General features: G+C 46.0%; 2 protein-coding genes across 2 annotated transcripts; both read left to right on the top strand.

Annotated features, from left to right (window-relative positions):
• Positions 1-10,487: 10,487 nt before the first annotated feature.
• On the top strand, positions 10,488-12,447 carry LOC102715831 (NAC domain-containing protein 46-like). The gene is made up of 3 exons (XM_015834391.2): positions 10,488-10,846; positions 10,954-11,231; positions 11,363-12,447. The coding sequence occupies exons 1-3, from the start codon at positions 10,645-10,647 to the stop codon at positions 11,945-11,947; spliced, it is 1,065 nt and encodes a 354-aa protein (XP_015689877.2). The 5' UTR covers positions 10,488-10,644; the 3' UTR covers positions 11,948-12,447.
• A 6,036-nt stretch (positions 12,448-18,483) lies between these two features.
• On the top strand, positions 18,484-23,680 carry LOC102715553 (U11/U12 small nuclear ribonucleoprotein 65 kDa protein). The gene is made up of 12 exons (XM_006649956.3): positions 18,484-18,897; positions 19,142-19,213; positions 19,392-19,598; positions 20,189-20,270; positions 20,362-20,544; positions 20,631-20,789; positions 20,874-21,044; positions 21,650-21,737; positions 21,853-21,911; positions 22,141-22,206; positions 22,980-23,149; positions 23,219-23,680. The coding sequence occupies exons 1-11, from the start codon at positions 18,686-18,688 to the stop codon at positions 23,061-23,063; spliced, it is 1,383 nt and encodes a 460-aa protein (XP_006650019.1). The 5' UTR covers positions 18,484-18,685; the 3' UTR covers positions 23,064-23,149; positions 23,219-23,680.
• The last annotated feature ends 1,855 nt before the right edge of the window (positions 23,681-25,535 follow it).

Below are 25,535 nucleotides of genomic sequence, written 5' to 3'. Positions count from 1 at the left end.
GCAGCTTTACTTTCAGCCATTGGTTGCTCATTCAACGGTGAGATGGATGGACAGCTTAATGTGCCTCCAAAGCTGTAACTGCAGCTAATCGTGACCCTATACTTTGAGCATGAACTAGCTTGGCTAAGCACGCAGAAAACGCTGCACTATTGCATTGCATGCAGTGAACCAGACGGATAAAGGATGCCAAAACCTACACTCTTGCATTGCAAGGAATCATCATGCAGAGCACCAAAAATACGGGCGCATCATACATTTGGTTGATGGTCAAAGTGGAATAGAATATAACCATCTATATTTTTAGCGATACAGTGATCTTGCTTTATATTTGGTTGGATGGATAGAACGATCTAATTTTTTGTTTGATTGGTTGGATGATGGATGGGATGAACCTATTGAATTACTAATAAATAATAATATAAATTAATTATATTATCAATAAAATATATTTATCATCATTAATTAACACTAATTTAAACTTATTAATTACTAATTAATGACAAAACAAGCTAATTATCACTAAACGATCACTGTTAGTGAGCGTGGATGAGCTCACGTTCGTGGAATATTCCCTTTCTACCCCCCATATCCAGTTTCGCCCACGAACCAAACACATAAAAAAATCTGAACGACCTAAACGACCATCTTCCATCCAATCATATCCCATCAACCAAACACACTTAAAACGAGCTCACCGGTCATGGCCCCAAGTCATCATGCCGTGCTTTCAGTGGCAGCGGGACCAAGCCCTGTCCTCAGCCCCACAAGAAGGCCAGAATTCTGGTCGCCTGATCCGTGTATTCTCCAAGGCCCCATAACATCAGGGCCTACAAAGTAGGAGTACTAACACCAAGGCATCCACAAAGAGAGATGCCTCACCGGCCCAAAAATATTGATAGAAACCTCCGTGCGGCCCATATGACTCCACGCAAAGGCCGAAAAGGTTTCCTAAGAGACGGCCACACACACAATGGCCCAGCATGGCAACAAAACTTTGAAATACGCGCGACGGCGAGAACGCCAGAGGCCCATACCCGCCGCGCGCTAGCTACAACAGCGAGCGGTTTTACCCGGTCACCGCCCCGAAACCGTCCAGCTCCGGCCGCTTGCCCGCGAATCCAGCGCGTTTGCCGTCGCCGTCGCCGCGGCCGGGGCCCCATGCCCGCCTGATCCGCGGACGGCAACACCGCAGCAGCAACCGCCACCGAACCGGGCGGATCCGTCCACGCGCAGCGCTCGGCGGCGGTGCGGTGCAGCCACAACCGGCAACGTTGGTTTCGCGGGTCAAGACCGGGCCGCTGCTTGCTCCGGGATACCGGGGCCGTCTGCTTCGTCGTTCCAGGACAACGCGGTGAGACGAGATCCATCCATCGCTCATGCATGCAAGCAAGCAAGCAAGCAAGCGCCGCTGCTACATTCCGTTCCGCCTAGTACTGCCTGCCTGCCTGCCTCATCGGATGGCCGGATTCGCGGGCCTCCCTCGTGCAGATCTGGTCTCCGCAGATTCCATGGACCAGTATTTTGTGTCCATCCATCATCGGCTACTGCAACCGCCGTTTTGCAGCTTGCGTCGATCCCCCATTCCTGGGCCTCGGCGCTCTGCTCGTGCCGGCTTTTTGACACTTTGTTCGGTACGAACCAGCTGGTTGATCCCCGTAACATCGCTTGCAACCAGCTAATATTTTACGTGAGGCTGCTCCATAAATTTTGCATGCTTACTTGCTTATTCTCGGCGTCAATCACATGTCAACAGGATCATGAATGATATTCGCTGTAACTGTGGAACAGCAGGCAGGCACCATCGATTCATCGTTATTCGTCCTCTTTGTAAATTGTGAGCTCATGATCCTGGGAACGATTTGATGGATCTATCATTCGGTCGTAATTAGGTCGGTCACCAACTCACGCTAATTTTTTTGACTACACAGCGCTAGGTATAAACATTTCGAACCAGCAGAGGTCAATGCTCCCAAGGAATTGTTGCTCGAAGATGAGCAACGCTTCTCGAGGAACTCGATGATCTCAGATCAAAGGATAAGAATGCAACAATGGCACAATGCAGCATCTATTCCTTATTGCACGAGTAGTTTATTGTCTCGTGCCTTATCCTATCCACATGATCGAAATTTTGTAAAGGTTAAATCACCGCAAGTTGCGCGGATGTCAACTGATGGGAAGGTCTATAAAAAAACAGTCTAATACTACAGTATAACCCTGATTTTGTTCCGCATGAATTGGGAAGGAGAAAAAAAAGACAATGACAGATTTTGAAAAGCGCAATATGAATGCCACGCAAATTCTATACACAGTTTTATAATATCCCTTTGTTCGTGATGACGAATACGACGTGTAACTTGCAATAGAATAACCAACCTAACCAAAACGATCACCAGGCGCACGCAAAAGATAATCGAAGAACTGGTGATATGTTTATTTGATCTCGCTATTTAACTCCCTTTTTTTAAAACAAAGAGGTCCCTCACGGGCATTTACTCTTCAGTACAAATTCTTGACCAATATAGACAGCCCACAGGACCTGATCGTCCATTCAGCCAATGGGCCAGTTCGCCGTTTCGACACGTGCCCCCGCTTCCAGACCAGCACAGCCACAAGAGGGCATATACCCATCGACGAGCCCCATGCAAAATCACTCGCGTGCACACAACAAGAATAACATGTGTAAATCAACTGGAACTCACTGGAGTCCTGCGTGTTAACCTGTCCCCGGATTCGTGCGCTCGGTCTTCCAGCTCCCTGTCGCTTGTCTCGCTGGGAATGTGTTGCTTTGGTGTGTTGGTGAAGCACGAATAATGAGCTAATCTCCAAACGGGATTTGGTTTGTTGGGTTTTGTTTATCCGCCTATCCGTGCAAGATTTTCGCCCAGACAGGGGAGGGGGGCTAGCGGAGCAGCAGGGGAGGCAGGCATGTGGCTAGGAGAGGGTTGGCGCGTGCCTGGCACTTGGCGTGCCGACGCACCAACGCGCACGCATGCGTGCGTCGCCGCACAGTGGCCGAGATGTCCGACGTGCGGCGCTGCGACCAACCCAATCGATCGATCGCGCGCACCGCGAGTTTTGGTTCCATCCTCACGCAAACACGCCTCGTTTCATCGATCGGTTGATCGTCCGCCGGTCGGTTCGGCAACCCGTACACCCCTATTTTTTTGTTGCGCATGTTTTACAAGCCAAAATTCAAATTTTTAATCAGTTGATTTAAAAAATTAACTTTGTAAACACTAAAAGTAACTATGTAAAAGTTTTTTTAAAATTATTTTTTTTATAAATATATCGTTTTTTTAATAAAAATCGAACTAATCATCCCATAAGGCGCCAGTGTTTTTTAGGGCAATGGGTTAGGTGGTGACGAATATTCTGGCCACGCAGATGGTACTATTCACCATGTAGCTGGCACGCTAGTTTCCTCTGTTTTCTTGTCTGAAGAAAACGAATTGCACGTACGTTTTGACTTGGGGGTGAATAAATAGTGTAGTCGAGCTGGCGAGCCTATGAGCAATATATGCCCGAGGCTGTACGTGTATGGTGGAGGGTGCCGTCGTTCTACCGGAAGAATATTTGTTCGATCTGACAGAGCAGCAGTGGCTGCAGATTGAAGGGTCATCGGCTCATCTCCGTAACACTCCTAGGTGCTTGCGTAATTTTAGTGCAAACAGGATCACCATGGCCAGGCATCTAGGCATTTTGCATATAGTACTGTAGCCATAACCAATACTCATGCTGGTATTTCAAAAACTTTCTTACCAGTATTGTTTAAAAAGAACGTTTTATTGTCAAGTTTCGAATTTTAATTCATTTATTTATGCACTCAAATACTCCAATTGTCATTAACTCATTTTAATCTGTTGTGTACAACTATGAAGAACACATCATAAATGCCCCTTTTGATATAAATGATGGATGATGGCTAAAACTAAGCTTAGGACAATTATTCAAGGTCACAAATGAATAAATTAGAGACAAAGCTAGAATGAAATATAGAGGTACCACTCGCATGTTTTTTGTGCTTTGGACCAGGTTTAGGCTTTTACGGGTGTCTCAATATAGATTGAGTGGTGCATATACGGTGAAATAGACGAATTCTAGTCTAAAAAAAAGTATGAACTGGGTTTCTAGAAACCTCTGGCTTCATGTAGCTGTGCCCCTAGAATAAAACAAATATTAGAAAACTGAATGGTTGAATTTAAAAGTTTTTGTAGGAAATGCCAGTGAAAAAGTGATATCATTTAGAAACATGAATAACGTTTCTACAACAATTTAAATCCATAAGACGAAACAAACACATGACCTTATAAGGGAGGAGGAGGGGGTGGGAAGTTACATGCTCTGTACGTGGATGTATAGATAAAATTGTACTGTACTATTCATAATGCTTACAACGAAAATAACTGGAGCAAGAGGAGGAGGATCTCGGAAGAAATGACAGAGCATCTTACGAAGGTTCCTGCGTTTTATGTTTACTAGATAGGATTGTATATTCATATTTCGTCAGCCGAAAAGAACCGAACCTTTAAGAGGGAGGACGATGGAGGAGGAGTTGAGAAAAATTGACAGAGCACACAAGTTCCGAGTTGTACGAACGTTCATGCGTTGGTGCGCATGCGTAGATCGGACTGTATCGAGTGTCATATTCCTATATGGTACAATCTAAATCATATCTTATGGAGTAGTTGTTGTAATCGTCCTATATATCAGCTCGCTGCGCTAGCTAATCACGTCGAGTCGCCGTTGCTCGTGATCAAGTATTTGTGTGTCGTTTCCGTCCATTATTAATGGATAACAGGGTACAGTAGGATACGATTCTCCTCTAAAGTGACGGTTCAGTGCTTGGAATTAATTAAACCGAGTAGACGCGCCGCGCTCTTGCCTGCATGGCTTGGCGCCGCGCAGCAGCGTCGCACCTACCCGAGCGTACGTACGTGCTTGAGCGATCGTGACTCGTGGGGTGTATCCCTCAGCTGCACACGTCGTAGATGGAGTGTAGAAGCACGCATGCATGCGTGTTGATTTTGCCCCCCGGTGTTGTGTTTTTTTTTTGGGGGGTTTGGTCGTACGTACGGCAACGGCGGCGCGCCGGGCATCGCGAGACCGCCGCCGCTGCCCGCCGGCGGGTTTTGCGGGGTGGGAATCTCGAGGAGTTACCGCCGGCCGCCGCCACGCGCATATGTACGTGCAGGTTTGTATCAATCACGGTGTGATTGATACTGCTCGTCAGCTGGTGTTGCTGTAATTACCCTCGCCCATCATTGGAGCAAGGCAGCGCGCGTACGTGTATGGATGAAAAACAAGGGGGTGGCTTATCGTAAAAAAACCAAAATTTATATTTGTAAGAAAATAATTTATGAATTAAACTTCTAAAAGATATAAGACTAAAAAATAACTTATAATAAAAAACTATAAAATTAAATCTAAAATTAAGACTTTCAAAATTAATTTTTGCTTATAACTCGAAAAGACGAGGATGCAAAACCTTCCGCGGGAGTGGTGGTACACTGTTACTTCGATTCTGCCCGGCGGCATTGCGCGTGTGATTTGAATGACTCGGAAGTGACAAGCGAGTGAGAAGATTTCCTCGTCTTTTTGGCAGGGTTAGTTACTAACCACAATATTTGTTATACGTGTCGCCGTTGCAAGAGTTTGTCGACCAAACTTGCAGGGCTTGCAGCGTTGGACGGTAGCACAGTATCTACTGGCTCTGAGAATTATTACGTCTTGCCCTATGACTATTCGTGCAGCTGGAAATAGAAACTGCGATAGATGATTGGCACTTTCCTACTGGTTGCTACCAATCCGGTTCATTAGCTTCTTCTAGAGTGTGTTTAGTGACCAATGCCTCCAATGATCAACCTGAAAATATCTCGTAACCCTAACTCGGTCGGGTGCACTACGCCGTGCGTAGGTATACTGTTGTACAGTAGTATATATAAACTTTTTATGTTTATTTATGTCTTTTATTTAAAATGTTTAAATATTGGAATTTCATATATACTGATGAGTCTCAATTGGGTATCATCCTGAAAATTAATTCTCAAATTTGGAATGGAATTAATTGTCACATCTTGCTCGGTTTGTAGTCACGGTTACAACTTTTTAGTGAAATTAATTTTCCAAAAATAGCAAACAATCAGTATCAAAGTTATCCTGGACATGGATTTTGGATCATACTGGTATATTCCATATTAAATACATTTTTTATATTTTGTTGCATTAATAATATAGATTTTTGGGATTAGTATACTACTATTATAGCTATGGATACGAGGTATCCCATGGACACCCCTGTCCGATCAAATCTTCGATCCATCCATGCCATTCCGTGCTTCACCTCAACACAGAGAAGCAACGAAACCGAGATGTAAATCGCTTCTACTGTGCCGATCGATTGAAAGCACGATATGATTGTTTGGTTTTCTTTAAAAAAACAAAAGATATATGTGAAAACGAAGAATATTTTGTAAATTAAAAATAATATAGATATTCTTAGTGGTCTAAAAATCAAACCTAAAAAATAAACTTTGATAAAAATATCTTAAAATAAACTCAAAATTTAAAATTTGACTAACCGCGCGGCGCCAAAAGCTGCCCGACCGGTATTGTTACGGGTGCACGCAGTCCCGCTCGGCGATCGAGCTGCGGTCACTTGACATCGTATATCGATCGGGCCACGCCCCCGCATCGCACCTCTGTCCCCACCTGCGCGCGCGCGCGGCGACCGGCCGGCCGGCCCCTGTCGCAGCAGGCAGCCCGCGCCGCCCCGCGCCGCACTGCGTGCGAAAAGGCCGGGCCCCGTGTGAGATGAGCGGATGAACGGCGCGCGAGTCGTGACCGCCCGCGCGCGTGTAGCCTCCAACCAATAATACTACTAGGCCGGAGACTGTAGCTGTCCTAGGCTGCGACTGTGCGGGTACAGTCGATGCGACGGACCGCGACGTCGCCACGCTTGCCTTTCTTCCAAGACTCGACGAGCGCGCGCGGTCACGACTACACTACAGCTTTCCGTTTTTTCCGCCGCTCTGGGATCAAACGCGGGAGGGAACGGGGACCCCCCCCCCCCCACTCGTTCGAGCCCAGTCACTCATCGACGGATCGCAGCGTTGCACACTGTTGGGACATCGAAGTATGATGCATCGTCCGTCGCAGGAATGGCAAGCTGTCACGCAGAGATAGCACTCCTATGTATGACGCCTCCACTTTATGCGAGGGTGGATGGAATGGATAGCTACTAGCTCTTGCCGTTCTGTCTGTAACTAGAACTACCCTAATCTGGCCATTCTCGCTGTTCATTTTCTTACTTTCTTCCGGTCTTCGTTCCTGTGCATTTTTCTTGCATACTTCCGGTCCTCACCAGAGTAGAAGTCGAAGTACATTTCTGTACATGGGATCTGGTCGTCTACTACTCCGTATGTGCGTGCGTTGAGCGAGGTTTGCCGGGAGCGTAGGATTTCTCCCCGTGCTTATCCCTACGAGATCAGACGAATCTTCTCACCGGCAAACAATTTTGACACATGGTACTATTACTGCTGCCCCTCCTGTTCAGCTAAAGCCTATCAACTGGCCTCGTTTCACGAGTGTGCGGGCGACACGTGCCCCCCAATGAGCACACAGGGACAGCAAGGTTTGATAAGTTCAATACTAGTACCATCTAATTACCAGATTACAATATGGATTAAGGCTTATCCAATCGCCCCTGACAAAAAGCGCCGAAAATAATCTAATTTGGGGCTGGATAAGCGGGGCCGAACAGCCGGCAAGGACGCAGCAGCAGAAACAGCACACCTGTCTGAGCTGGAGGCCGCGCCGGGAAGAATCTCCTCTCCCATCAGTGACGTCTCTTCTTTTCACATATATTTATATTTATAAATTTAAATTTAAATTTTTAATATTAAATTTGAAGTTGATTTTATGTTTTTTATCGTACTTTATTTTTTAGACTTAGCTTTTTTATCACTAAAAACACACACATATATAATTTGCCTTCATAAATTATTTTTTGTTTATAAATATATCGATTTATTTATTTCTCTAATAAATCAAAAGATGTTTGGTCACCTTTTTCACCTCACCTACACCTGCATTGCATGCATGCGCTGGAATTCTGGCTTGCCGTAATTGGACGAGAAGACCAACTTGCGGCCGTTTCTTTGGTCCGATCGTTGCAATTCATATTCGATCAGGTCGCCGTTCTTTCATGAAAAGCTTCGGTTGCTCGCGGCCTGATATAATTTATTTCCTAGGGGCTTAGGCGTCAGGTTTTGCTACGAGTGCAATGCACATTTGCGCTGATAATTTTGACGCTTCCAATGTGATCGTCTCTCTTGATGCTTTAATGTACAGTCATATTTGAACCCATGGTTCCGGGTTATATGTAGGGAGGTTAATAAAAATGCTCATTCAGTTGACTCGGCAGCTCGGTTTAAAATTGCATTAATTGATCTTGTTTTTCTTTCATATTGAATTTTATTTAATTTTGAGTGAAATTTGCCCTGGCTTGGCTTATTAACAACAATAAGTTGAACTAAGAAAGATAAAAAAAACAAAAGCTCGATAAAAAACCTGACCAATCGCTTTTCCCCCGCCACTAGTTATATCCTAGCCTTTTATGTTTGAATGCACCCTCTAGATGATAATTTTCGGGTGCACTGTAGCTGTCGGAAAATGACGAAATATGTTAATGTATTTTGTAGTTGACAATATTGTTGCTAGGGACGGTGGTACTGAGATTCTATTCCAGGAACTAGTCAATGCAAATATGCAATAGTAGTGGTTGGTACAACGAGTTGAAAACCAAGTATATATATCAACTTGAAGCCTTGAAAATGATTTGTTTATGTACCCATATATGATTACAATTCGGTGCTGCTTAACGCAGCGGCTATTGAACATTGAACATGCCTACTGGTTACAAAACATTGACCCGCAAGAGAAGTACTACTACTTGTTGCTATTATCGCCTAATTTTACATGTTTTCTCTCCGGAACTCAAAACATGCTGTCATAGGCATCCTGCTTATCTGACTTCCCCTTAAACAATGATATCTACTTTTTTAAGTGCTCTAAAGGCATTTTCAATGGACAGTGTAGAACTTTGTTAGCTTGACTCGATCTGTCCTTTAATTTTCCTCCCTTTTCTGAACTTGGGAAAGCTGGACTTTTAAAACTGTACTTTCAATGCCAATAAGTCGTTCACGTTAGGCCAACCCCCTTCGATCGATCGGCAGCGATCTATCCATTGGCGCTCGCTTAACATGTGCAATGACGGGCACCAGCAAAGCCAATAAAAAAAAAACAACTAGATTTTGCTGCAACGTCATGCCGCTGGGGCCGCAGGGACGCAAGGCCGGAACAGAAGCATGTAGCCGCTTGACATTTCGCCATCCTGACGCCGGGAACTCGGGGACCGCCCCCCTCCCCCTCCCCCTGATGGCACCGTGGACACCGGGCGTGTTCACTTCAGAAAGGGAAAAACGCTGCCCCCCATGGGGGTCAAATTTTTCCAGCACTTTTCTGGGCTCGGCTGCGCCCATACACGGGTAAAAGCCCGTGCCAGTCTTTGCAGAAAATTGTCGTGGTCGCGAGCTCGACGGCTCATCACCCGGTCCTCTCATGGACAGATAACGTCACAGCACACAGCAACTGGAAGAACTTCCCGAAAGAAGCGAGGGAGCTAGCAGAAAAGGTGGGCGAGATTTGGCATGGACCCATCCATCGGTATCGGTATCTGCAAGGTTTCAGGAGCAGCTGCGATGTGTTTTTCGATATCTGATCGTCGAAAGGAACTGCAACTCTGGAGGTGCTAGCGGTTGCATGCCTGGTGTTGTGTATGCGCTGGCTGGGGTGTCCCCAACGGCTGATGCCTGGGTTGAAATTTTCTCGCAGGGGGCATGTGGGGAGGGAGAGACCCAGCGAGATAGCTCACTCTTTTTTTTTTTCCAAGTTAGAGAAATGGAAATTTCATCAAACGCATAAATGTGAACAAGTTGAGCTATTCTTTTAAGGGGAAAAATAGCAAGCCTTTTTCTCCGCTGCGGCACAAGTTGAGCTCTTTTTTTAGGCGAAAAAAAAAAACCTGCAGGTTTTTTTCTCCGCTGCAGCACCATCGTTGCAGCGTTAGCTGTGGAGGTCTGGATGACTGAATATTCCTCGGGCAAAAAGCAGCGGTGGTCGGTGCCTTGGTGGGGAAGAATTAAGAACAGTGAAATATTGGAGGGTAGCGAGCTGCTACTACTAGCAGTAGTTAGTGCCAAGCCGTCAGGATTAGCACGGGTAATTAGGTACAGTAATTAGGACAGAGAGTTTTCGCGCGGTGAAACACATCGTGAAAGACGTGAAGCCCCACCCCACCACACCACCGTGGGGCGGGCTGGGCGACGGAGGCTTTCGGCCGCAAGCCGCCTCGGCACGGCTCCTCCTCCTCCTCCGCTCCGCCTCCGCGTCGAGTCTTATATAAGCCGCCCCTCGGTTCCTCCCCCCCAGTCCATTCTCTCGTTTGCAAACCTGCATCTTTCTCTTTCACACACGCCTCTCTCTCTCGCTCGCTCTCGGCGTTCATCTCCTCCTCTTCGTCGAGCCTGTGGCGGCGTCGTGCGGGAGGAAAAGGAGGGAGCTTTGAAGATCAGCAGGGCGGAGGAGATGTCTGAGGTGTCGGTTGTAAACCAGCCGGAGGTGGAGGAGACGGCGGCGGTGCTGGACCTGCCACCGGGGTTCAGGTTCCACCCCACCGACGAGGAGATCGTCTCGCACTACCTCACCCCCAAGGCCCTCGACCACCGCTTCTCCTCCGGCGTCATCGGCGAGGTCGACCTCAACAAGTGCGAGCCCTGGTTCCTCCCAGGTTTGTTCGTGCATCCACGGCCAAGGCCGCTTCGTGATTCCACCCCTTGTTTTTCGTTCGTCCGTGTGAACGATCACGGCTTATGTTCCGTGCTTTGATTTTGGCAGGCATGGCGAAGATGGGGGAGAAAGAGTGGTACTTCTTCTGCCACAAGGACCGGAAGTACCCGACGGGAACGAGGACGAACCGGGCGACGGAGAGTGGGTACTGGAAGGCGACCGGCAAGGACAAGGAGATCTTCCGCGGGAGGGGCATCCTCGTCGGCATGAAGAAGACGCTCGTCTTCTACCTCGGTCGCGCGCCCCGTGGAGAGAAGACCGGCTGGGTTATGCACGAATTTCGCCTTGAGGGCAAGCTTCCCAACCAGCTCCCGCGCTCCGCCAAGGTCCGGCCGTTGCGTCGTTGCCCATGCCAGCTAGTTTCGCTTCTGTTTACTTCTCCAAGTTTGAAATTTTCCTTCCTTTCTCGGTCGTTGTGCTAATTCCTCTTCTTTCCTCGACGCGTTCCGGCGAACAGGATCAGTGGGCGGTGTGCAAGGTGTTCAACAAGGAGCTGGCGCTGGCGGCGAAAAATGGGCCAATGGCGGTAACTGTAACGACTACCGACGACGAGGAGATCGAGCCCGACTTCCTCAGCGAGTTCATCGACCCCGAGCTGCCGCCGCTGACGGACCCTTCCTTCGTTGCCGACGTCGACGGGGCGGACGACACCAAGGGCGGGACTACATCCACCTCCGGGAAGGCCGCAGTCGCCGCCTACCATGCCACGCTGGGCGGGAGCTACCAGCAGGTAAAGGTCGAAGAAACCCTGCCGCTGCCGTACCTGCACCAGCCGCAGCGGGCGCTGTACTCGGGTCAGTACTTCTCGCTCCCGGCGGTGCACCCCGGTCACCTGACGCCGTCGGCGATCCGGAAGTACTGCAAGGCGGAGCAGGTCTCGGGGCAGACGTCGGCGCTCAGCGTCTCACGCGACACCGGGCTCAGCACCGACCCCAACGCCGCCGGCTGCGCGGAGATCTCGTCGGCGGTGTCCCAGCCGTTCCCGGAGTTCGACGACCCAATTCTGAGCATCGACGAGTTCTGGAACTATATCCACGCCTAATGATCCGGAGCTAGCTGCCTGCCGGTCTTTCGCTACAGGATTTTGCTTCGGGCTGGTTGATTAATTACTTGATTTGATTAATTAACTTGGTGTTTCGTGCTTGGGTAAATTAGTGGCGGTTTGTTGATGCATCCTCCTCTTCTCTCCGAAGGCTTCTCGGGATGGGTTCGGATGATCAGCTTATTAATCATCCATCCAGACCTCCAGGGATTAGCTAGGACTCCCCCCTTGTTAATTAATCCTGGCTAGCTAGGTTTCATGTCTTGATCTGATGTAAATACTACTAAGTACTGGTATCCTGATTGTGTCTAGTAGCATGATGATTGATTATACAATCGATGGGGTGTAGATTAGGGGTGGATTTATTTACGAATTGATTAATTTGGCATTTGATGAGCCAGCTAGCGCTAGCTTTATAAAGCTTATAGTTATGTACATGTACCATTAGTTGCTTGAGCTAGACATCTCATTATATGTGAATTGATGCTTCGGTTTAGCCTTTTCCTGTATCTACACCTCTTCAACATGCAACATGTTAATCAATCCGCACTTATTACTCCCCTGCTGGTGCAACCTCGACGCGACGAGGTGAGATAGGTTAGTACAGCGTACTGCCGCTGCTCGATCATCATGGACGCCTTCCAAAATCTATCCTGTTGTCCATGAATCTATCCTATTGTTCGTGGCCCGCTCGTCCAATCGGCGAGCTACGTTGACGCGTAGCTCGTTAGCTACTATTAGGAGCACATACGTAAGCCGGTAAACTGGCGCGTGCCCATGCGCCAGCGCGTTGCTGCGGCTTAAACCTTATCCCGTTTTGGAAACCTAAAGCGCCTCCCTGATCGTGTATGTATGTAGGCTGGGGACGGAGAACAGAAAAAGGCTTAGCCGATGCAACGGCCGAGACCGGGAAAGGGAAAAACGAGACGAAACGGCCACATCGATCGTAACCAACTACCAGCAAACCAACCCCCACCCCCCGATCGCTCGTTGTGAAAACTTGTCGCGCACACGCCGCAGCAGCAGGCAGGCAGGCTAGCTGCTGCTGCTGCTGCTAGTGGGCGACGGCGACGAGCGGTGAAGGGGACAGCAGCCGAGCCCGCCCCGCGGGCGTACGTGCGTGCGAGCTGATCCGTGCGAGGCGAAACGGTTTTCTTTTGCCGAGGGTTCGCGTTGCTTCCCGTTCGACGCAACGGCAAACACGATCTCGACGAGTCGACGGCGGCCGGCAGAGCCTCGGGTTGCGCGGGCGATGGATGGGGATGTGGTTTTGCTATCCTCACGCGGTCGGTCGCGTCGCGCATCAAAACCCGGCGCCGAATGCTGGCACGGCAATGGACGGGGAAGCAAGCGAAGCAAAAGAGGGTGGTGCATGCGGTGCGTGGTTTTGGCCAGCGCGGGACTCGGTCATCCCGTCAGGCGCAACCAGCCCGCCCAGTCGCGCTCGCGAGAGTCGATTTAGCGCGAATATTCTCCCTTCCCCCTCCTCTCCTTCAATCCGACGCCAATAATATACTCCGTAACACGGTTTAGATTTATGGAGGAGTCGTGACATGGAAATACTACTCGGAGAGAGTCACGTACTGTGGAGTCTCGTGTCCTAAGAGGGACCCCCGGAATCCGGATTGGATTAGCTGTCCATGTCGCGCCGTGACGTCACAACTTTAGGCTTAGCTCCTCATCCGATGGCACTTGCGTTGCACCTTTCCATGCTTTCTCTTTCTTACTAGTATTTTTCTTTCTTTAAACAACACCACCCCCCTCCTCTGGTGAATGATGCATCATGGATGGACAGGCTAGCGATGGTTTATACTAATCACAGGGGGAGGTTTAAAGAAAGGTTAACTTGATAGATGTCACTAATTGTTCCTCCCGGGGGATGCATCCATGCTTCCCCCTAGCTAGGCTCGTCACTACTCTATTTGTTTGCCCTCTGGGGATTTGGTTAATTAATCCGATGTAGATGTCCAGATGCAGGTTGCTTTCAGGCTGCTGATTAGGGCCAGGATTTTTGTAGTGATTTTATCCGCTGAGACTATTGACAAGCCATGGCTAGTGGCGGTTGACGTGGGGCCCTGTGGGCCTATCTCTCATTTAGATATCGCTTTCTTTTTCTACCCAAATAAAAGTACCGGGTATATGCTGCTCTGAAAGGCTTTCTTTTTCGCATGGGAGGCCATAGGCCGCGCGAGTATTGACTGTATTGTATTCCCCAAAGTTTGTCTCCGTCGGAACAGAAATTGTTCTAATGCGCTCCCATGATTCGTTTTCGTTTGATGGCGTTTGGACGCAAACGGAACGGATTAGGTGACCGCTGCACTAGCAGTCTAGCCGGTGTGTGAATATGATCGGATCGGAGCAGGACGAATCATGGGCCGTCTTTAATTAATATTTGGGGGGTCAAGGTACACCTGGTGATCGAGTAGTGACACCATATGGACAAATATGCATGTCATTACGAACTAAACTATATGATAGTACTCCTACATGGAGTACCTGAAAATTATTACGTGATCGAGCCAAGCCGTGCAATCATTTTGCGAGAAGAACATGCACGGTTCACACGGAACAGGTTAGGACAGCACTGATACCGGCCAGCAACGACCTAGAAAAGGTGTTATGATATTTCTGCGATAGCCTCGAGCCTGTAAGGCCCCCCAGGTCATTGTACATACAGTACAGCTGATACGCATCGTCATATCAGAACAGAAGCTAGGTGCTGTGTCCACCGATGAGCAGATCTGCTCGTTCGCAAACCGTGGTCGGTTTTCCGTTTGGGCGCAAGAGGGCGACACGTACGCGTAATGTACGTGCTATTTTCATCAGAACCGCCCACTTCCGCTTCACCTGGGACCGTTGCGCTGCATCTGCCCAAGATTAGTGACAGCTATGCGACACCCAACCCGGCACTCGTTTGCTTTACTCCGTTAGCAAGAGAGAGATTTCTTTGGCGAGATTAAATGATGGGACGAGATACTCGAGTATTAATGACTGATTAACACAGTAGCAGTAGGAGTACCGTACCTGACAAATGACAAGTAAGTTCCCCACGCGGTTTCACTTGATTTCTGCACTTGACTTCTTTGTCAGAGCTATAATTAAGGTCATTGTAACATTTGTAATTAATTAAATTAATTAATCACTAAGATCTCTCGCAGAGGAAAAATCACTCCTGATGCGGAGTCTCCGCGGGGACCCTGTCACGGTGCCACTTGTGAAACATGGACGTTTTTGGTAGGTTTCGCGCGGTGGCGACGGGGGAGTCTGATCCGCGCGGCATCGCCGCTACGCTCCACCGCGGGCCACGTCGCCCTCCCACCCGCGCGCGCGGACGGACGCCTGAGGCGCGTGCAACTGCAACGGCGCGATGGCCCCACCCGGCTCCACCCCATTGGTCGGTTCAGTCTTGGTCCGAAAGAAAAAAAAAAAAAGATCTCGAAGCCAACTGCCCAGCTGGGACCCACACCTGTCTACCTCTCCTCTCCGGTTCTAGATGAAAGTTTTTTTTTCCTCCACCGTTTTCTGCCGCTGCAAGCGTTTCTTTCCTAGCAGTGGATCGTGATGGATCAATGCTTTCATCTATTTTTACTTGCCAATTGCAATCTTAATCAAAACGAAGTGACTAAACCGCCCTGTGAAGCGTCTAGAGCCCACAAAGCAGCAGAGAGTTGCCTAACCTAGATGGGCAAAAAAGGTTCGTACTGTGTATTGGATCTGAAGTCATATGCTAGAATCAAGTAGTAGCATGCAGCACCAGCACTAATCTAGGCTTATGCCCATAACTTGGAATCATCTGACGGCCCAAGCAGCCGCAGCTAGCTTGGCTACTGTGGCACGCAAACTTTCTAGCATACACAAGGCATGGATCACATGGCATATATATAACGTCTGCTTCGTCTGGAGCATGCACACACTTGTGACCTCGACGAGTCACCAGTTCATTGGTCCATCCGTAGAGATAAAAGTGTCCGCCAGAAAAAAAAAAGAGTGGACAAAATTAGCCCAACCATCCATTAGGTCGGTCTTGATAATTGATAGGAGTGTTCACTAAGCTCAGTCTCCGACACTGCACGCCGGCCGACACCGTGCACCGATGGGTATGGTGGTCGATGTGTCTCTCAAAGCAGTATCTTAATTAAGTTCTTTACGACTACTACATGGAACTGCAACGTGAACTATACATGCTGTGGTGCAGTATTAGTGCTACCTCTACCGACGGCGTGACAAAAGAGCTGATCAACTCATCAACGTGTGTAGATAAAATTTGGTAATTAGATGGATGCTTCTAAACCTACCTGCTTCGATCGATCTCTAGGCCCCCCTGGTTTTTCCTCCCTGCGGTTGGTGCACGCACTTGTCACTGTCACCAGTGGTAGCGAATAAAGTACGAGTACAACCTAGTCAAGTGGCACTTTTGCCCGTGGCTCGCACCATAAACAATTGCATTTTTGTCAAAGGATGCACCATTTTTTTCTCTTTCAGTTCTCATGTCCACTTCCAAAACTTGTGAAAGCTAACCGACGTGCGTCATGATAGCAATCGAGGGAGTTGGAGGTGGCACGTAGATAGGTGCATGCTGGTAGCTAGGTCTCACACAGATGTACCGTAATCCGTACTGGCGTCTCACCTGCACACTTGGAAAAAAAAAAGAAAAGAAACGTGTGTATCAGACGGGCCCAACGAAGCCTGTTCGTGTATTCAGTTATTCGCCATCACATCTTCTCATCCGCTGGTCGCTCACGTATATGGCGAGCGTTTTGGAGGCTTTTGAAACGAGGTAAATAATATCTCCGGGGAAACGTGCCAGGATATAGGCCGTTTTGGAGTCGTCGATCCGATGAGGAAGCTAGGATGATGTTTGCCGTTTCGCCACTCCAACCAAGGAGCAGTTTCGACATGATCTACTGCTGCTTTGGGCGAGGACTCGATCGATCGAGCTGGGGGATCCTGCTGATCGAGCCAGACGGCCGTGATGTCAACGGCTGCAATTAATACCATCGCATTAAGAATCGATCGATCCGTCACGGCGCTGCGTGCTCTCCTGCCCTTGATTTTCTCCGCTCTTTTTCGTTGGCTCGTCCAAGAATTTGGCAAAAGTGGCGCGAGAGCTGCGTGCGTGCGTGCCTGCCTGCGCTGCAGGGATTGGTTGCCAGGTGTGGTTCGCTTGAGTGTGCCAAATGGGAACTCCGATGGCTACGTCTACAGGCCACTTGGCTAACAGGTTTGCACGTACCCAAGGACGCATGCCGCAAACCACATGAGCACGTTTGTAAAAATTGTACAAAATCCGTTTCGAGAGTTTTACAAGCAACGGCTAAGATATTTTCAAACAAAGGATTGGCATACTGGCGAGATATGCAAATAGGACGAGGAGGCGGAATAATGTTACGTACGTGTGGTAGTTTCTGGCCTAGTGAGACGTTGTTTTATACTAGTAATATCTACCGGCCTCGTCCGTGGTCAACAAGCCACTATACACATCTGCATCGATCATGCAGGACGTCGTGTGTCGAAGGTTTTGTCTGCTAGTTTAAGATTGGACAGCCCAAGGTGTTAGCTCAGGTTGCGTCTGCTGATGAAGAGGTGTTTGGAACTTTGGATCACAAGCTGAATATTCACAGTTTGGTCAATTCTAATGAAACACGCACCGCCGCCACCGAGAGTTCGCCGCCGTTGCATGCGCTCCGGGTCATGCCCGACGCCATCGCGTGCCGTCCGGCCGCAGCGTACGCCGAGTTGGAACGAAATGACCATAGTTGCTAGTGTGGCACATTGGCACACACATATCGCTCGTGCAGCGGCGCGGCGAGATGATGATCACGAAACGCGCTGTTCGTGTGAGAGCAGGCAGCTGACAAAATTTGGCCGGCAGAAAAGAGGAAAACTCTGCACGTAAATGGTCCATAGTTTGCGGTGGGCTCTTAAATTCCAGTCAAAAGCCCACGTGTGAAAAATCTCTCTAAAAATTAGGGGGGAGGGGGGGTCCATGTCTTCCAAATAGACTTGAGTCGGGTTGTGTCTCGACAGAAAACATTGAATTCCCTCCAGCTACCAACCTGTAAAGGCCTAACGTGGCCTGCAATTTCATGGGCTATTATTCGTGAGAAAGTCTACCAGACATCCTTCCACTCAAACCGGATCTAAAATGAACAAAAGGGACGTGCTCCATGCTGCTTCGTCGCCGGCGTCGGCTTTTTTCGTTACTCCGTCTCTTCATCTCCATCCCTCCGCGCTGCCTCGCCGCCAACGCCGGTCTCCCTCGCGCTACTCCCTTTCACCGCTCTGCCTCTGTCCTTTCCACACGACGGTGCAGGTGGGCTTACCATGTCGGCCGCCGCAGCATATTGCAAGCCGCACGTGGGTCGGCCCGACACACGCACGATTCGTCTGGCCCGTTGGCCCATGGTTCTCCCGTGGGTCAGCCCTGAGCCAGCCAAACCTCAAAGCGGAGAAACGCGGCCCGACCCACTGCGCCACACGCCACGGCCTCGTCAGTTTCTATCGGCGGACGGACGAGACGGCCGCCGCCCCTCTTCGCCGGACGGAGCCCGCCGCAGCCGCCATCCGCGCCGCACGCAGAGCAGCAGCGCGGGCGCGGCCCCTCCTCCCGCGCTTCTCGCAGCAACTCTGGGTTCGTCGGCCAAATTGGCCTCGCTCGAGCCTAGGCACCTCGGCTTACTAAACCCTACGGTCTACGGCTCTTCCCAAATCGACGCCTGGCCCCCGGCTCGACCCCCAATGGCGTCGTTCCCGCCGCCGCACGTTCGTCCCACGCCCGTGACTCCGCCCCCCGCGCCACCGCCGCTGCTGCAGCAGCAGCCGCCTGGGTCAGCTCCGGCGGCTGCGACGCTCCTGGTGCGGCACCTTCCAGAGGCGATCCCGCAGGAGATGCTCTCCCGCCTCTTCTCCCACTACGGCGCCACATCCGTCCGCCCCTGCGCCGGTGGAAAGTACATAGCCTTCACTTATGGGCTGCTTATTTATTTTTGCGATGTGCTCCGAAGTGTTCAATTGCTTTGTCGCCCTGAATTTATCAACCATATAGAAATTTAGGTAATGGAGAAATGTCGAGCCGTGTTATATAGATTGAATATGTGCCCAGCTTATCTCCTAACTTCGTCTGGCATGTGCAGCGATGAAACTATTGTGGTATTTTTCGTGATTACTGAAACCATTTTCGCTTTTCTGCAACAGGTTGAGGAATTGCGCATTTGTCGATTTTAGAGACGAAGTGGCAGCCAGTCAGGCACAGTCTCTACTGAACAGGTTCTTTTCCTCAAGCAGATGCTCTACTCGTTGCTCAATCACCTGTAAAATGTTTGGTCCACCTTACTGCACCAAGATGACTTGAAGATCTTGTCTTAACATTGTTAACCAGTCCTCCATATTGCTCAACTGGACTTACATGTTCCACATTATCCTTTTCAATAATGGATTTCTGCAGGTTGAGGTTCCTTGGGAAAGTTTTGATAGTCGAGAGAGCAAACCAGCCAAATTCAAAGAATTCTAGCGAGAAGCAACACGAGCAAGCAGCACATGGGACATCGCAAGCGCCAAGTTTGAATTCCTTAAACCAGAAGAATCTCATATCTTCTTCTGAACCAATTGCGCCTAGGCTTGGGGTGGACTATCCATTTCCTCCGCACCTTGAGTAAGTTTCAACATCATCACACTTTCTTTGATCGCCTTCTAACATGTTAAGTTTCCTGGGCACAGACAGTTTTTGTTCCACTGAGAGACAGTTTTTGTAAATAAAAAAATAATCAAAGATCTTAGCTTCTATTTGCACACTGAGAAATCAAGGCTGAGTAAGCATCTGCCTAAGTTTACCTTGATAGTCATCAGCTCTACATTATTTTTCCTAATTGCAAATTGCATCTCTTGTTACAACACTATGCTTGGATTGTTGAGAAACTAATTGTTTTATCTATGTTGAATTGTTAAGCTTGTTAATCATTTCGATGAATTCCTTAATCTAAAGGCCTGTGAGTTGTCAAATGCAATATGCAATGCATCTATGTCCCATGTTAGTTACAGTCCATCTGGAACTAACCAAAATCACATCAGTGTATTCTCCACTCTTATATATTTTAGTTCAAAATCATTGTTTATATTTATATAGGGTCAATAGCTTGTTCTCTTGTGAAGATCTGTCTGTTATACATTTCTGAAATTCCTAAGCTGCCATAGTTGCTTGAGTTTGTTCTTATTGCACTTTGGAATGTCTTTTCTTTTTTGTAGGTACGCATATCCCCCGCCAGATGGAAACATATTGACAAATATAGTCAATGCTCTAATTGCTGTCCCCCGATTTTACACCCAGGTTTATTAGGATTTCAACCTAGCATGTTATTGCATGGGCATGATTTTGGGAAGTGTAGATGCACTTCTATTGATGTATGTTCTTTATACAGGTGTTGCATTTGATGAATAAGATGAATCTTCCAGCTCCATTTCGAATGGCCTTGCCTACTCCACCTCTACCATCACAAGTGCCTGCTCCAGCACCACCACCACCACCTCCACAGCTTTCTGCAACAAATAAACTTCATTTGACTGATTTATCTAGTGATGAGTCTGAGTTGGAATCTTCTGATGTACGTGCTGCTTCTTCCTTTATTTTCCACCCTATAATTTCTTTGCCATTTTAATCATAAATCATGGTGCACTTTATTTATTGCAGGAGGATGTTGATAAAAGGAAAGTCAAACGCATGAAGCATGAGACTATTGTTGGTCCTGCAGTTGATAAAAGTATTGCTCATGAAGCAGTCGGTGTGAAACCTGCTGCATTAGTTTCTAGTGAGCTTCAAGTGATAAAGAAGAAAAATCCAGTTCTGCAGGTGAACAATTCTTTCCCACAATTCATAGCCCAAAGGTTTAGTGCTTTTAAGCCTTTTCGTTTCTAATGCAATGACTATCTACAGATAAATATTACTGCAAAGACTGCACAGAAGGAACTTACTGTTCAAAGTACTACTGACAAGGAATTGGTGCCAACAGATGAGCAGGTTGAAGAAAAACATTTTGTCACACCTCAGGATATAGAAAAAGAGAAATTACCCCCAGAGGAGATTTTGTCCCTTCCTATGTTCAAGGTACACAAACTTTTCTTACCAAGCCTAGTTATCGATCAATTTGGTATTATGGTGGCTTTTACAAAGGTCTTATTTCTTTTTACCTCTGTTTTAGGATGAAAATAGTTAGCTGAGCACAATTTTGTGGGCTATGACAGCAAAATCTTATTTAAATTAGTACATATCACTTTCACTATCTAGATCCAACAGCAGTGCAACTACAAAGTGGCCCAATGTAATTTGCAGGGTATTTTGGTGATGCAATTTTCTCTTGGTATTTCAATGTAATTTCAAAAATGATGAATACAAGTATATGCCACCATTATTATCAGTTGTTGAGTTGTTTTCATCATCTTGACCTGAGAAATGGGAAATTACAAGTTCAAAGATTGGTCTTTTCATAAACTGCTTTATATTCTTTGTCAAGCTGGTATATCGCTTTGAGGTTGCAAAAATGGGCCTGTTGATTTTCAGCATGACCATTTTTTTTTTCAGTTTTGTTCTCCTTAAATTGGAGAATTTATTGCAAGCCTAGAAGTTACAGGATTGCCCTTTCTATTTCTTTGACATAAAATACCATCGTAATATCCATTTTTGTGTGTTACCTTCTTTTTTTCTTTTGCCAGAATTACACACCAGGCAATCCTGCCAGTGTGTTGTATATAAAGAACTTGGCAAAGGATGTCATTCAGGATGACTTCTACTATGTCTTTGGTGAGACAGATGGAAACTGAATGCATAATATATTAACTACTTATAGAAAGATCACTGCAGCACTTTCTCACCTCTCATATTGTCTTGATAATGTCTGTTTATAACTTCTCTCCAGGGTCTCTTTTTGAAAACATGGAAATTGCGAGATCAAGTCTGAGCATCAAGCTAATGCAGGTTAGATGTGCATATTTTCTTCTTCCTTTCACTTTTTATCGACAAATAAATTCCATATAAAGCACCAAATGGTGTTCCTTACTCTGCAATCATGTTATTTTTGATGAAAATTATCAGAGAACTTGCTGTTTGTTTGAGACCACATAACTTTGTCTTTTTTGCCCTGCTTTGTTGCCTCATTTTGCTAATGAATTATTCTATTGCATTATCTGTTCTGGTCATATACCAGGAGGGACGGATGCGGGGCCAAGCATTTGTGACATTTCCATCGGTTGAACTTGCTCAACGCGCACTGGTATATATTATTAGTTGTTTAGACAGCATAATATAATTTTGTTGTTTTCCACAGTAAGACACAAGTAATTGACCGAATTCTAGTGACTAAGCTACTGGCATCGATAATGTATCTAAAGCTTCTCACTAGGCTCAGCACTGGCAAATGTCAGTTTAAGTTGCTTTAGCACAGCTTTACTGAGGAAGAAATGGTTATTTATGTTAATTTTCTTGAAAGTGCATGCGTTCTACTGTTCAATTCCTAGGATAGAAAGTGCAGTGGGTGAATGGCACATCATCAAGTGCCTACTTAAGATTGTAGTCCTCTAAGAACTCCTAAGTATTGATGATTAAGGTTTGCTGTTTTCCTGTTATTTAACCGGATATAGACCTGTCTAACCAATTCAAGTGGATGAAAACTAAGTCTGCTATGCCTTACGGTGGCTCTAAACTTAACCAAACTTTTTGTGATTTGTTAGTATGCATGCTACAGTTTAACCCATGCTGATGCAGTTTTGCTGAATTCTCACACATGGCTTAGCTTTAAACTTAACCAAACTTTTTGTGATTTGTTAGTATGCATGCTACAGTTTAACCCATGCTGATGCAGTTTTGCTGAATTCTCACACATGGCTTAGCTTTAATTTGATGTACTTAGCCTTCTATGATTATTTTGTGGGTAATCGAGTCTTTTGGAGGGATACATGCTGAAGTCTATGTTTATTTAGTTATTTTTGTAACTGAACATATCATACCCATGCATGCTAAAGAAGGGCTTAATTCCTGGTTTTGCAGAGTCTAGTACATGGTTGTGTGTTCAAAGGCAAACCAATGATTATACAGTTTGGCAGAAACCCTGCTGCTAACAAATCTTCCTAGGAGGATTGCATTCTTTCAGATACTGATGCACTTTTAAGTCAGTTAGGACTGGCAAATGGCGACCAATATTGTGGGTGTTTCTTGAGGTAAATTTGTACATAAAAGTTGGGTTCCGATGTTGGCTTTTTATTGAATGTGCTTTACTGTGCTGCTAGACCTTTGGTGGTGGAAGGGCAGTGGCTGTTTCAATCCAACGGACAACCATGTTTTTCGGGTTGTGCTGCACTTGTATTGTAATGGTACAATGTGGAAAGAACTGAACCGATGTACAGAAGAGTGAAGATTGAAGAGCATCCTTATTCATCTATGATGCAGATAAACTTTGTACAGAACCGTGTAGTGGTTCTATTCTGCGGTCTGTAAATGGTGGTTATGGAAACAACTTGAGTGCCCTATACTGTAAGCATTTCTTTACTGAATTCTGTGGGAGCAGACCAATTAATTCGAGAATCGGACGAGATTCCTGAGCGAGGTCAGAACTAGTGGAATTTAATATTACGAGTGGAAATCTAGTGGCAACACTTGTTTTATGATCTCTGTGGAATCCAGGTCTAAAATACTGCCTGTGTGTAATGCAGTTAAATTATTTCAGGGATGCTGCCTTTTGTTTTCTTGAGCTAAGCCCTGTTTAGAGCAAGTTCAATTTTGTTTTCTTGAGCTAAGCTCCGTTAATAGTATAGCCAAATATTAGGTCATCTATAGTTAATCTAATAGGCAATTCATACGATAGTTACCTACAAATCATTAATACATGCTTTCATATGTCATACACACTAAGTGTTTTGGAGCCCGTACTGTAGCTAGCTACAAATTAGTAGCCTACTTCTTTTTTTTCTTTTTAAAATGTATTTATAGCTAGCTTATACTCTACTATTATACCTACTCTTAGTTCCAAAAAAATCACATCAAATTTTTAGATACCTAAATAAAGCATTAAATATACATAAACATTAAAACTAATTATATAGTTATATATGATGAATCTTTAGAGCCTAATTAGTACATGATTAGCCATAAGTATTATAATAACCAACATGTATTAATGATGGATTAATTAGACTCAAAATATTCGTCTCGTGGTTTCTTGTTGGAATTTGAAATTTATTTTATAATTAAACTGTTTAATACTTCGTACGCGTCGATGTGACGTCCTTTCAAAAAATTATTCGCAACTGAACGGGCCCTAGCTGAGGAAGTAATTACTCCATTCGGATGGCTATTTGCCAATTTCACTGCTCCCTTCGTTTTATAACGAAAGATATTTGACTTTTTTTATCGTAATATTTGATCGTTTATCTTATTCAAACAGTTATGGAATATTATTTATTTTGTTTGTGACTTAATTTATTATCAAAAGAACTTTAAGCACGACTTGTTATTTTTATATTTATACTAATTTTTTTAAATAAGACGAATGATTGAAAAAAACGTTGCAAGATAAACGTCTTAGGTACGAAGCGGAGATATATTTGTTTACGTTATGACTCATTGCTGCTCTTCATTGTTGTGTCATCAGTCCTTCAGAGTTTCAGGGTTCTCGTGTGCGCCATGACAGCGGTAGTAATAGTGGAATCGCAGGAAACGCCTCTTTAAATAAGAAAAAAAAAGTAGTGGAATCTTGGTTGCTTGGCAAAATGAGAAATACGACTATACATATTTTTTTTCTGAATTATATTTCTTGCACGGTCGTATATATTCGTAGGCCGAATTTACATGGCGATCATATGCCACTTTATTATCAAAGTAGTAGAGTAAGAGAACAATTCGTTAGCAGGACAAAGCAACCAGAAATGAGAAGATCATTTTATTAGCCAAGTAGTATGAGAGCTTTTTTTAGCCGGACCACGAAACCAAAAGTGAAAAGATAATCTTGCAGATAATCAACGCGTGGTTGTGCTTAAAATAGACACCTAATAGTATCATTGATGGCCATTTTGGTCGCCATCGATAGTGTGAATACGGATAATATCGTTATTTTTTACGGATAATATCGTTCTTTATCTGAATTGGTTACTATGAATAGGATTTACCGTCCCCCGCTGGAAATTCACCGCATAATATCATCTCTATCTAAACAGTTTACTATTAATAGTACTGGCCCGGTTGATAGTCCACTTCCAAGTAAAAAAAGATTTTAAATATACATGATGGATATGTATAGTGCTGTTTTCTTTAATGACCCAATTCCCCCCAAAAAGGAAAGGGAATGTAAATTAACAGTTGAAAGAAAAGAGAAATATAGTGGATATGTAAGATCAATACTCTCAAACACAAGACATTTGTTAAAACTTTCTTGAATTAGTTTGATCACAGCTTGCAATTAAAAATGAAGATTTACAACATTAAATAAAGAAACGTATCATGCTAATGGTGGTAAACATTTGGTAAAAAGCATCTGTAATTCTGTAACAAAAATTCTTTATTTAATTGTCGCCGTTGACCATTACTATTTCAATTTTAACCATTAATAAT

This window comes from Oryza brachyantha, chromosome 3, assembly GCF_000231095.2.
Source record: "Oryza brachyantha chromosome 3, ObraRS2, whole genome shotgun sequence".
Taxonomy (NCBI): domain Eukaryota; kingdom Viridiplantae; phylum Streptophyta; class Magnoliopsida; order Poales; family Poaceae; genus Oryza; species Oryza brachyantha.
Note: the sequence above shows the minus strand (reverse complement) of the source record. Positions and strands in the feature narration are given on the sequence as shown.